Source organism: Pteronotus mesoamericanus, unplaced genomic scaffold (assembly GCF_021234165.1).
Source record: "Pteronotus mesoamericanus isolate MK-2021 breed Mesoamerican mustached bat unplaced genomic scaffold, CSHL_Meso_final contig_639, whole genome shotgun sequence".
Taxonomy (NCBI): domain Eukaryota; kingdom Metazoa; phylum Chordata; class Mammalia; order Chiroptera; family Mormoopidae; genus Pteronotus; species Pteronotus mesoamericanus.
Window position 1 is genome coordinate 582,840 of NW_026555223.1, and position 13,164 is coordinate 596,003.

Genomic DNA, 13,164 nt, shown 5'->3' on the forward strand with positions numbered 1-13,164 from the left:
TCCTCCAGCACTTTGGGGTTCCCTTTTTAGGAATGGCATCTAAATGCTTCGTCCGGGGCACATGCTTAGACCCCGAAATCAGTCCACATCTAGGGGGATCTTTAAACGCTCTCCGCACCTGCAGTCTCTTCCCGCCCCCATGCCCCACCCCCACCCCGCCCGACGCAGCCCCTGAAACGCGAACAAACCAGTATAAATCGTCAAAGCCAATGGATTTATTATAGGTACATACAGTGTGCGCCTGCCACACCGCCTCACACCCCCGGGCCCCAGCGGCTTCTCCAGGAGGTCACGGGGGCTGCCACAACCCGGTCCCCCCTCCACTCTCCTGGGAGGTGCCTCAGCCTGAAGCATGCAGGGGGAGGGCTTCCCCTCGCCCCTCCCCTCACGAAGTGGAATTGGAGGGGGGAAGGGAGAGGAAGACCATTTTGAGCTTTGACGTTCCTCCCATAAATGCCTTCGCGGATGCGGGGCAGGGGTGTGGGGTGGGAGGAGGAGGTCCACGTTTTGCAAAAATAAACTAAGTCAGGAATTAACCGCATGGCTCTGAGGTGGTAGAGTGCGGGGGCTTGGGCCCCTTCACTCCCCCTTCCCAGACGGAGATCAAGGCAGCATTGGAAGTGAGGTAAAGGCGGTGAGGGGCCGTCCCCTCCCCACCCCCTAGCACCCTGGATGGTCCAGGGGACCTCACCAGCGCCCCCATACCCATCCCTAGGGTGGAGAGGGGGGCAGGAATATCGCCCCTACCACCCCAGCTTCCTGGGGCAGGATTTGGGGAGCCGGACAGGGGGCTTGGCTCAATGGGCCCCTTACCCGCTCCCCCAAGCTCAGTTATTGCATAAAAATAATGGAGCCCCAGCACCTGGGGTGGGGGTGGCGAGCGGGAAGGGGCCGAGATATGGCTATAGGGGTGGCAATCTCCCCACCACTTTTTGGGATGCAGGAGAAGTCCCCTCCTTTCCAGTGCCCATCAAAGCATGTCCGCAGTGTTGGTGGAACTAGGGGCTCCAGCCCCTGCGGAAGAAAGTGTCTTTGTGCCCATAGTGCGGAGAGGAGGGGAGGGGAGTTGCGTCAGGTCCTTGGGGGTGGGAAGTCATTTCCTGCGCCCACTGGCCCTGCGCTCCCCTGTCTCCCGCTTGGGGTTGCCCTCGTCTGTGGACGACGTCGTGGGTAGTGTCTGTCCCCAGCGGGCGATCTCGGCATGTTCCGCCACCGAGGCCGCTACAGCCTCCAGCCAGCCATTCATCTCCTCCTGAAAAGAGGAAAACAGAGCACAGAGTCGGCATTTGTAAGAAAGGAAGCCAATTAATATCAGCAGACACTTATAGAGAGAACACTTACTAAGCCGCGTAAGTGCTCTGCATGTATCAACTTATTTAAATCTCACAATAACCCTATGATGAAAAACTATTTTTATCTCCATTTTAAAGATAAATAAAGGAGTCACAGAGAGAATAAAGGCCTATTTGATAACCTCTCATGAGGATGAATTAAATAAAAAGTTATTATTTTCAACATCTCTTCAAGCCACCTCCAAGCCTGCCCCTCCTCCCCTGACCTTTTTCCCCTTAGCCCTAGTCCCAAGGTCTACTCACATTCCTGTCTTTCTCATTCACCTCCTCCTCCCCTCCACACAGGCCTGCCAAGGTTTAGCCTGTGCTCTCCCACTTGAGTCCCTGCCCTGGCCACCTCCAGGGCTCCACACCTCCACTTTTGCCCTCTCCAATCTACCCTGTATGCATTGCAGTAACCCTCCCTTGCTCAAACCTCTGCCATGGCTCCCCAGTGTCCTTAGGACAAACCCAACCTCCTCTGGCCCACAAGACCAGCCCCTGTGAAATGTCTTCTTGAACTCTCTTCAAGCATAGTTAATGCTTTGCAATTCTGCACCTCTAAATCTTTGCCCATGGTGTTCCCTCTGTCTGTATCAACCCCCTCAGCTTGTTTTTTTCTTTTTTCTCTTTCTCTCTCTCTTTCTTTCTTTCTAAACCTTCTCTTATCTTTTCAACCTTACTTCAAAGGCAGAGGCAAGGAGGTGGAACTTTGTCCTGGGGACTCCGGGCAGGCTTCCTGATCTGCCACTTCTCCCCTCGCTCACTGATTGCTCCCCTGGCTAGGCTAGGAACTTCTGGGTTTTCTCTGCCCTGGGCTTTCCCAGTACAGCCCCAGTAACTCTAGCTTGTGCTTCCCCCTTACAGCTCCATCACTCTGGGCCAGGAACCAGCCAGCCAGGTGGTCCCTGAGGTCCTTATTTAGGGAGAGAAAAAAACAGATCTCACCTCATCTTTAGCCTGGAGCAAAAATTCGCTGCCATCCTGGGTCCTGCAGAAGGGGACACAAGACTTGGGGGACTTGGGGCAGAGGTCTGGGCCCATCCTTCCACCAACTGTTTTTCCAAGGGAGCAGGGGATTGCTGGGAGGGGACAGCTGGAACTTGGATCCCGCCCTCTGGCCCATTGGAAATCTTACTGAAGCTTGAAGACATGCTTCTTTTTCTTGTAGTCACTAGCCACCTCGCTGGTGGCCTTGTGCAGGCTGAGCAGTGGCTCCCCACCATGAGTGCTCCCAGATGCTGGGCCTTTGGCGTCCTTGTAGAAGCCCAGCTCCCCCTTGCTGAGCACGCAGTACAAGCTCACCCACGACCTGGGGCAATAAGACAGGGGTCAAGGCAGCTCTGCAGCACTCTTCTTTGGTTCTCTTCATCAATAGCTTCCATGGGCTGAACCTGTCAGCGCTTTCCTCCCTTGGGGCCGTTGCTCTACAGGGGCCATACGCCTTGGGTGTTCCTGAGCTGAGGGCAGGGTCTAAGTCTCTCAGTACCCAGTCTTTGCCCAGGCTACCCCTGCTGGGGTTGCCCTTCCTAATACGCTGTCACTCTGAATTTCTAGAAGGCAAGATTTAATCTCTCCTTTATAAGCCTTTTGCTTGGGCATGTTCCCAGTCACTCCTCTACCTCCCATGGAATCTCCTAAAGGGAAGCTTATTGGTCTACTGCTTGAAATGAGGACTTCATCTCCTCATTCAGCCAAAGCCCCAACCAGGGAGGAGGAAGTCCCTCAAGAGCGAAAAACACCGAAGTACCCCTGGTTACTTCTACCTTGGCTTCAGCACAAAAAAAGAAAGACTACCGAGACCCCACAGGCAATCTCAACCTGTTCTGCCCATTTCATGTCATGGATCTAGACATCACTCTGCTCTTTGGCCAGCGCTGCTATCCTCTTTGGCTTCACCCCTTCCCAGCCTCTGCCTCCCAGTTGGGCAAAAAAGGGTTGGGCAAACAGGAGCTGGACTCCAAGAGTAAATACAACACCGTTAAGCCCCCATTTGGACATTGATATGAGACGCCCTCAGAGTTTGGGTTCCGCACCTTCTCAGATCTTCCCTCAATTTAAAACTTCTTGTGTGGACCCACCCCATTAAGTGGTTGGATGGAACTCTCCAGGCTCTACCTCATGAGCCACTGAAACCCTTAGACCAGACCCCATATCCAATTTGCTTTAATTCACTCCTGGGTTGGTTGCTATAATATTGGGTCGCCATTCATTCACTTTAGGAGCATTTTCCGCAGGTCCCGCCCTCATCTAAGCTCCAACCGCTCACCCATTGGTCACACTAGCTTCAGGCCCCACTCCTCCTGCTCATTGCTTGCTTACTTAAAATTAAGCCCCGCACTTTTTCAGGCCCCGCCCACCCCGCTGCCGGTTAGAAGTCCTTCTCACTGCCACCTATTCATTTACTGGACATCCCGAGCTTGGAACCCGCCTTCAAAAGCCGTGCCTACATGCTCACCGATTGGACGACTTGCGGTTACCATCGAGCTCACGCTTGCGCAGCAGGACGCCCTCGTGCTGCACTGTGTGAGTGGGTGGTGGCGGAGGCGCGGGGGCGGAGCCGCCCTGGGCCGGGGCTGAGCGCGAGCGCCGGCTTCCCCCGCCCTCGCCACCCTCTCGGGGCCGCGGCCGTCGTCGCGGCTTGGGCCGGTCCCGCGCCCGCGGCCGGTCCGGCCGAGGTGTCCGTTCGGGCGGCTCAAGCCCGTTGGGTAGGCGGCCGGGGGGGAGCTCGCGAGGCTGAGACAGAGACGTCTGTGTGAAGGGAGGGGGAAATCGGGTGCTGTACAAAGTGGGTGAAGGGGCCACCTGGGGGAATTCGTGGGTCTGGGTGTCCCATCTGTCTGCAGGGCCATTCTGTCTTCGGGGCGAGTATGGGAGGACCTGAGGGCTGGAGACCCAACTCTTAGGGGTTCCACTGGTCTTTGGAATTTGTCTGCCAGGACCCACAGGTTTGGAATTCCTCTTGATCTTGGGGAGGAGGAGTCATGAAGGGGGGATGCGGGCAGGTAGGTGTCCCAGCTGTGTGCAGGAGGAATCTAGGCTTGCTTCTCTGTGTGTGGCTGTCTGTAAGGAAATTTGAGCTCCCCGCACTGGACTGGAGAAAGAGTCCAGGGCAGATGTGGGAAGACTATGGAGTGTGTGTGTGTGTAGGAGGGAGAAGTCTCTAAGGTTGGTGGCCTCATCTTTCTAAGGGAGAAAATTTGGGGAGCATCTGGTGACCCTCTCTATCCCTGGAGAGCCTCTCTTCAGGGTTCAAGTGGAGGGGGTTACCCAGGGCTAGGCACTGGTGTTTCTGGGATCCTGACTGCTGCACTGAGGAGTTCTCCATTCCCCACCCATCCCTAGGCTCAACTTACCCCAACAGGGAGCCCTGGGCCTGCCTCTTTCTCCTGCAGCTGCTCCACAATGTCAGCGAGGGTGGCCTTCCTGGGGGTGAGGGCAGAAAGACCCAATGGAAGTGGGGTGCTTTTTCTCAGGGGCCAACCTGGCCCTTATCCACTTCTGTAGCTGCCCCTCAGATAGTGGCCTTACACGCCACAGGTGCCCAGGACGCGGCTGCTGAATGGAGGGCAGAACCTCTCTCCCTTTTGAGTTTTAAGCAACACAAAGAGCAAAATGGTGCCTTCAAACCTTTGAACAGACTGTTGCCTTTCCCCACCCACCCCAAGCTTCCAAGTCTGCTGGACTTCCCCTGTTCTGGCCCTGATCATTCTGGGTCATCACTGTCTGGTGACAAGTGTGTTTCCCCTGCTGGAGTGTGAGCCCATGAAAGCAGGGCTAGGGGTTGGCCCCGTCTGTGCTCTCCCCAGCACATAGCATGCACAGGGTAGGCACTCAGCAAATGTTCATGAAATCTGAAATTTAAAAAGGGATCAAGAAGTCATTGTCACTGAAATGTATTTGACCCAAATACCTCTTTCTGGGGACACAGCTGATTAGATCGATCTGCACAACACACTCTGGCTAACTCTGTCCTTTCCTTCATCAGTTAGAACTGTGCTGTGAGAGAGCAGGCAGGTCACCTACCCTCCTTTTTCAGGCTCAGTTTACATCCCTGCAAAATGGGTACCAGGACTCACTCTCCCTCCTTAGGCAGTTTGGAGAACCGAAGGAAGCCCTCTCCACTATGCGTCCTGGCTCCAGGACCTGTCTGTCTCCCCACCCTCGCTCCCTGGACTAAGGAGGCCTCACCCCCTGGCCAGCTCTCCTCTGGCGGGTGTCTCCTGTTCACTGGACTCTTGCCGCTCCAATCGTCGTTCGCGCCGCTCACGCCGCCGCTCCATCTGCTCGTAGCGGCCCAGGGTAAGGCTGTGTGCTGCCTCGTGCTCCACTGACTCCTGCCGCTCTGACCGTCGCCTCCGTGCAGCCTCCTCGGATTGATCTGCTGATTCTTGCCTCTCCGGCCGCCGCCTCCTGGGCAATTCCTCCGCGCGATCAGCCGACTCCTGGCGCTCGGGCCGCAGCCGGACCTGCTCCGCTACCGTGGGTGTCGCAGGGGTCTCCACCACGTTCTCTGATGCGGTTGGTGGGGCCGTGGGCTCAACCCTCCCCGGGACCTCCGGCAGCCGGTCGATGCGCGGCTGGAGGCGCTCAGGCTTGAGTTCCTGGCGCACGTACCCCACCCGGGTCCGCACCTCGGCAGACAACGCGTCCGAGGCCCGGCGGGCGAGGGGCTCCAAGCCCCTCTCGTAGCCCCCTGGCCGCAGCAGGGGTGCCGCCTTAGCTGCCAGTTCTGTGGGGTCCCCAAAGAACTTGCGCCCCAGCAGAGGAGTGGGCGGCTGCTTGCTCTGTTCTGCCTTGATTTTTTCGATCTGGGGACGGAGGGGCCAGGGTCAGGTAGAGGGGCGTGGCGGGGGGGGGGTGCGTTGCAGACAGGCAACTCTGGGTTGTCTGCCTCACCACCCTGGTTATTAGTTTCATTGGTGAAAAAAACAAGCTTGTCCAGGCCTGCACGCATGCTTTGCTCTCTGCTACGAACTTAATTTCTATTTTCTCCGGCAAACACTTAGTTCTTTTAAGAACCAGCTAAAGTATCACTTTCTCTACTGCCTTTCTGGCCCCCATGCCTACTTCCTTAATGGTCCCCTCCCAGGGCCTTAAGACTTTTAACTACAATGGTCTCTCCTCCTCATTCTGTAAGTCTCAGGTGAGACTCTTCAGGCCAGACCAAGTGCTTCTAGCCTCCCACGGCCCCTGTGCATCCCCATCCCAGCCCTGGGCTGTCACTGTCTGGTGGCGGGTCTGCTCTTTCCCCCAACTCCCCCACCCCCACCCTCAGAGTGGGAAGCCAGTGAAGGTCTGTCTCAGCAACCCTAGGCACAACCCTGAGCACTGAGTCCCAGCGTTTCTGTCTTATGTAGACGGGCGTGGGGGTGGGGATGGGGGTCGGGGCTGACCGTGGTCAGGCGCCGTAGAGAGCTGAATCTTTCTTCCCAGGCTGCGGCGGCTTTGCGGAAGGCCTCGTGTCGCCGGATAAGCTGCTCCACCTCGTCCACACTGCTGCCCAGCTCCCGGCTCTGCAGGAGTGGCTCTTGAGCTGTCAGCCAGGCATCCGCCACCACTGCCTCCTGGGCAAATTGGTGCACCTCCAGCACTGAGGGGAGACGTGGGATAAGTGTGCTGGGACAACTGTGGGTCTTCATGGGACAGTGGCTGTCTCGTCTGGCCTTCCACACCCCCCCCCCCCAACACTGGCTTCCTCTCTGCCAGCCTGGACCACTCTGAGCTCTGTAGGAATGAGAGGCTGGGTCACTTCTGAGGGCACCAGCTTCTCCTCTAAATAATCTGCTTCAATGGCAAGGTGGCCCCCTCGCCCTCCCTGCCAGGCCTTCATGTTTGCTACTCGGGACCCATGAGTAATGTGCAAAGCATGCCTGTGTCACCCTCTGGGCCTTTCTGAACACAATGGAGAAGGTCCTTGTGCCCTTGAGCCATGTGTGTATGGGCCCCCACTCACTCTGCTGCAGCCACTCCCAATGACGGTCCCATTTGTTTGACACCTCCTCCTTCCTGGTTTCCAGCTTGTCCAGCTGTGCCTGGATCTGGGAGCGGTGGGTGGGCAGGAATCAAGGGTGGCTCCCATCCCAATGGGTATGGATGGCAGAGGGGCGCCCCCCATACCCCTCCCCACCTCGTCAGCCATGGCACTCTTGTTGAGCAGCAGAGAGCGGCCCAGCTCCTGGCAGGCCGTTAGCTCGGGCGCCCGCGCCTCCAGCTCAGTCTTCAGGCCCTGGTGGTAGTTCATGAGCACCTCCACCGATGACACATCCCTACGGTGGGCGGTGGCAGGGATCTGAGCCACAGGCAGTTTCCCTAAGCCCACCCCATATACACAGCTCTAGAGGAGCCCAAGTCCCTGAAGCCACAGTTCCATGCCACCTCCAGACTCCCAACCCCTATGGACAAGTTCTGGGAGTCCAAGGTTCCCCAATGAGTCAATGATTCCAACTTTTCCCAGGGTACTACAGTGTCACACTGTGAGTCTAAGCTAGGATTTCAAGATGCAAGTTTTCCAGTTTTCTAAAGCTCTACTTCTGAAGATTCCTTTAGCTGGGTGATTCTAACCTTATAAGTCTGCGCTGTTCAATACAGTAGCCACTAGTCATTGTGGCAAATGAGCACCAGAAATGTGGCTAGTCTGAACTGAGATGTGTTGAAGTTTAAAGTACACACCATATTTTGAAGATTTAGTATAAAAAAAGCATCAAATATTTCAATAATTTTAATATTGACTACATATTAAAACTGATATTTTGGGTATACTAGGTTAAATAAAATGAATTACAGTTACTAAAGTTAATTTCACTTTCCTCTTTTTACTTTTTTAACGTGGTTACAAGAAAATCTTAAATTATATATGTGGTTCACATTTGTGGCTTGCATTGTATAACTCCTGGACAGCGCTGTACAACTCTTGTCCGCTGTCATGTGTCCAAAACAAATTTCGAATTTCTGAATGTTCCACCAGTCAGCAAGTATAGCTTTATAAGACTTAAAATGTCCAAATTTATTTCTGAAAGTTTCACATTGTAATGACTCTTTCCTAAGACTTAGATCATCTAGAATGATCTGATTCTCCTCTGAAATCCTCCACCTCAGTAAATTTACCCATCATTTATCTGTGACTCCTTTTCCCTCAGCCCCTAAAGCTAATCCATCAGTCAAAACTGGACATTTATAATTTTAAAACATACCTTGAGATACGATATGACACCTGAGATTTATTTTAAAATAAATCAGCAAGTTGTAGGGGTGGGGATATGTAGATGAAACAAGATTGGCCAGATGTTGATGATTGTGCAAGCCAAGTGGTCACTATACACATGTGCATTCACTATACTATTATGGCTACTTCTGTGTATATGTGAAATTTTTCATAATAAAAAGACTTTGTTCAAATTCCTAAAACTAATCACTTCTCCCCATCTCTACAACCACCACACTGGGCCAAGCCACCATCATCTCCCACCTGGTTCATCACAGCAGCCTCCGCACTGGTCTACCTGCTTCCCTCCTTGCTCTCCACACTCTATTGCTTACAAGGCACCTATAGAGATCTATCTCAAATGCACATTATTTCACATCACTTCCCTGCTCTAGACACTCCCATGTCTCCTATCTCACTCTGAAAAAAGGCAAACTCCTCACCACACCCTATTCCTTCTCAAACCTTGTTTCCTACCTCTTTCCACTCTCCCCTACTCCCTCCATCCAGCTACAGTGATCATCTTGCTCTTCCTGAAATAGGCCTAACCACAACCCACCTCAGGGCCTTTGCACTTGCTGATCCCTCCGCCTGGAAAACCCTTTTCCCCAAACTTTACCCAACTCACCATCGCTTCATTGAGGTCTCACACTCGACATCCTCAGAGAGGCCTTGCCAACTAGCACCTCATTCCCTTACCTTGCTTTATTTTTCTTCAGAGCACTTATTACTGTCTAAAATAATATTAGATGTTTGTTTACTTATCTGTTTCCTGCCTCCACCCTCAAAATAAGCTGCTTTCGGACAGGGGCTTGGCACACAGTAGGCATTCAATAAATATTTACTGAGTAAATTAATGTAGACTGAAGGCCTCACAGTCACAGAGACAATGCAATGTGAGTGGAGGCTTAGTTCTTAAAACCTCCCATGTGATCCTCCACATCTGCAGTTGGACATGGAGGGTCCAGTCAGTGACTCACAGGGCAGAGTGATGGAAGGACCTGGCTCCCAATCACTGTGGTTCAGGCTTCTGCTGGACACCCGCACTGAACTGTTATGTAAGCAATAAATCAATATCTACTAGGGTAAGCCACACATACAGTACCACGCCTCCCTGTCCCTGTCCTGGCTGCAGCCCATCCCATGCCATGACACCCCACAGGGGATGGCATGGGGCAAGGGGAAGGAGGGAAGGCAAGAGTATGCCCTGTGCTCTGAGCCCGATACCAAGCCTGACAGGGGTCTTAATACACATGAAGCATTTACAACAGTGCCCGGCACACAGAGGTGTCATGCAGGTATTGGCTGTTGTGATTCTTATGGGAACAGGACTGCTGATGGGCAGGGGGTGGCTGCCCAGAGGCAGGTAGGAAGCTTGAGGTGGGGTGAGGAGCACCTGGGCTTGTCAGCTGCCCCAATCTGCCCAGAGATGCCATCCATCCAGGAGAGCAGGTCCCGGGCCTGGCTGTGGAATCGCAGGGCGTCGGCCGTGGAGCTGACGTGCAGGCGGGCGTCCTCACAGGCTGCCAGCAACTCCTTCCAGCCCTGCATCACCTCCTGCTCCCGGCTCGCGATGGCCTCTGCATGCTCACCTGCATACACGGTCCGCAGCTGTGCCGCCCCCTCTTGCAGCTGCCGTACCTGAGGGGCACGCCAGGGCCAGGTCGAGCACCAGCCCTCCGTGGGGTCCAGGCTCTGCCCTCTCCCCGTCTACCAGCTGGGTACGGAGCTTAACAATGTAAGAAGCCTGCGTCCTAGTAATCCCACACTAGGTTCCCCTTATCTGCTGCCTGCTTTTTCTTGGACTTACCTGCATTCTGACTTCTTTTAGACCTACCACCAGATTTCTTTGAGGCCGCTCCCTGGTATCTTTTGGTTTGAGGCTCTATGTCTGCTGGGCCTGTCACCTCATTTTTTCAGGCCCACTTCTATCTTGTTTCAGACCAATCTGATTTCTTTCGGGAAACCTCTTTCCAACCTGATGTTTATGAGACACACTGTCCAATTTCTTTTCACTCAGTTTTTTTCAGGCCCATTACCTACCTACTATTGCCCAGTTTCCTTCAGAATGGCTATTTGACTACAATCAGGTCTCCTGCCCAATTTCTACTGGTCCTACTGTATGAGTTCTATTGGACCCGCTGTTCACTCTCAGTTGATTCAATGTTGGAGTGCGCACCACATTTCTATCCAATCCACCACTAAATCACTATCAAGCTCTCCGCCTGATTTCTAACAGTGACCTACATGATTTATATAAAGATAATCACCCAATTTATGCCTTCCATTACACCTGCAACCCACATTTCTTCAGTTCAGCTGTCTGAGTTCTATTACGTCCACAGCTTCATTTCCATCTGATTTCTCAGCACCACTTCCCCATTCCTGTCAGATCTACAGCCCAATACAATTTTCTATTAGCTCCAATACAATTTTCATTAATTTGCCCCCATCAAAATTTTCTGAGAAGAATCATATGATTTCTATAAGAGACCTGCTGTCTAATTTCTCTCTGACCCAAAGCCAAATTTCTCTTAACCCTCCCACAATTCCCTTTAAACTGTCTACCTGAATTTAGGTAAGATTCACTTCACAGTTCCAAGGAGAATCCCTGCCCAGCCAGCACTGAAATACTATCTATTTTCTATCAGCCATACTGCACAACTTTTTTCTGCCACTGTCTGATTTCTGTGCACCACGTAATCAGTCCATTTTCCACCTGCTCCATCATCTAACTTCTCCCCTTTCCGTGGTCTGTTTTCTATCTGTTCCACCATCTAATTCTCACACGCTCTACAGCCTGATTTTTGTCTGCTCTGCTGCCCACATCGCTTAGCCATGCTGCCCAGGGCCTCCCACCTTCCCTCCTGGCCACCGGCACCCAACCTGGGACACGAGGAGCTGTAGGTCATGCTCAAAGGCTCGCAGAGTCCGCTGTATGGAGCTGGCACTGGGTCTCGGCTCAGGCGGGGCGGTCAGGCGGGGCAGCCGCCTCCGCTTTTCTTCGATCTGCCCCTGAAGCTCCCTGGCATCACTGAAGAACTTATGCAGCTCCCGTGAGGCAGCGAGCAGCTGGGCCCGTGTGCCCATGAGCTCCAGCAGCTCGGCCCAGGCCTCGTTCAGTCCGTCCTTCCACTCGGCCATGGTGGCCGCAGCTGTATGGCCACACTCAATCAGCTCATCCACCATCTGGTTCACAGCTGCCAGTCGCTCCCGCCCTGCTGTGCCAGTTTCATTGGCAAACTCTGAGAATTTCTCCTGCAGCACCTGCCACCAGGAAGTGGGGGGGCAGGGGTATAGGCAAAGGTGTATACACCAAGGCCCCTCTGGCCCCCCCCCCTTATGGCAGATAAGGATAGGAAGAGTAACAAGGAAAATCATAATAAAAAAACAACATCTAACACTTATGGAGTACTTCCTCTGTAGCAATAATAATAACAATAATAAAAATAACAATGTGATAACAATAATTACACTGGGTTAGGCATTATTGCGTGTGCCAAGTACGGTCATAAGTGTCTCGCATTACAGCTGTTCCCCCTTATCTGGGGTTTTGCTTTCTGCGGTTCCAGTTACCTGCAGTCAATTCTGGTCCAAAAATATTACATGGAAAACTCTAGAAATAAACAATTCATACATTTTAAATTGTGGGCCATTCTGAGTAGCATAATAAAATCTCACTCCACCTCATTCCATCCTGCCTGGGATGTGAATCACCCCTTTGTCCAGTCTCTCCATGATGTGTGGTCGCTTAGGAGCTGTCTAGGACATCACGTCAACTGTCACAGTATTGCAATGCTTGTGTTCACGTGAGCCTTACTTAACAGTGGCCCCAAAGCTCAAGAGTGGTGTTGCTGGCAATCTGGAGATGCCAAAGAGAAACTGTACAATGCTTCCTTAGGTAAATAGGTACGTATGTATAGGAAAGATGGTAATATATACAAGGTTTGGTACCATCCATGGTTTCAGGCATCCACTGGGATCTTGGAACATATCCCCTGTGGATAAGGGGGACTACTGTATATTAATTCATTTGGCTTAAAACAGAGCCATGAGGTAAGTGCTACTATTATCTTCAAATTACAGATGGGGAAACTGAGGCCCAGAGAACTCCAGTAGCATATACAGTAGCCACTGGTATTATTGTGATTACTAACCGTGACGTGCTCAAAGTCCTGGCCGAGCTCAGGTGAGCCAGCCACCACCTCCTTCTCTGCAATCCAGTGCTCCAGTTCGTCCACCTGGCGGCTGAGCTGGTACAGCCAGTACTGCTGCTCCAGGCTCACCCTGCGCTCCTCGCCCAGCTCCTTGAGCGCCACATACAAGCGGTCCACCTGAGACTGCCGTCGGCTGATCTGCTCACTGGGGTTGGGGGTCGGGATGTGGAGGGGCAGAGATGGAGCCTCTGAGACTTAAAGGACAGAACTGGAGCCCCCTGACACCCCCTCTCAGGGCATGGCTGTGTCTCCTCTTAACCTTCAGGCAGGGTAGGGTCCCCTGGGATGCCTCCATGCAGGACTGTTTTCTGCAAGCCTTGGAGTAAGTCAACGCAGTCCTTGGATCTCAGCACTCAGGGAAAACTCCGCTTCCATAAGCTTGATAAGCTCCCCCCTCCCCCGCCTCCTGGCA

The 13,164-nt window shown here is 53.1% G+C and overlaps 1 protein-coding gene across 3 annotated transcripts in view; it reads right to left on the bottom strand.

Annotated features, from left to right (window-relative positions):
• Positions 1-243: 243 nt before the first annotated feature.
• Positions 244-13,164, bottom strand: part of SPTBN4 (spectrin beta, non-erythrocytic 4) — a 66,997-nt gene continuing 54,076 nt past the window's right edge. For all 3 annotated transcript variants that reach the window (XM_054580758.1, XM_054580759.1, XM_054580761.1), the window contains 12 exons: positions 12,693-12,897; positions 11,422-11,802; positions 9,932-10,176; positions 7,462-7,600; positions 7,288-7,372; positions 6,728-6,924; positions 5,523-6,142; positions 4,688-4,757; positions 3,790-4,082; positions 2,470-2,643; positions 2,280-2,322; positions 244-1,252 (listed from right to left, as the gene is read on the bottom strand). In XM_054580758.1, coding sequence (XP_054436733.1) covers positions 1,094-1,252; positions 2,280-2,322; positions 2,470-2,643; positions 3,790-4,082; positions 4,688-4,757; positions 5,523-6,142; positions 6,728-6,924; positions 7,288-7,372; positions 7,462-7,600; positions 9,932-10,176; positions 11,422-11,802; positions 12,693-12,897 — 2,611 coding nt within the window. In that variant the 3' untranslated portion in view covers positions 244-1,093. The remainder of the gene's footprint in view (positions 1,253-2,279; positions 2,323-2,469; positions 2,644-3,789; positions 4,083-4,687; positions 4,758-5,522; positions 6,143-6,727; positions 6,925-7,287; positions 7,373-7,461; positions 7,601-9,931; positions 10,177-11,421; positions 11,803-12,692; positions 12,898-13,164) is intronic.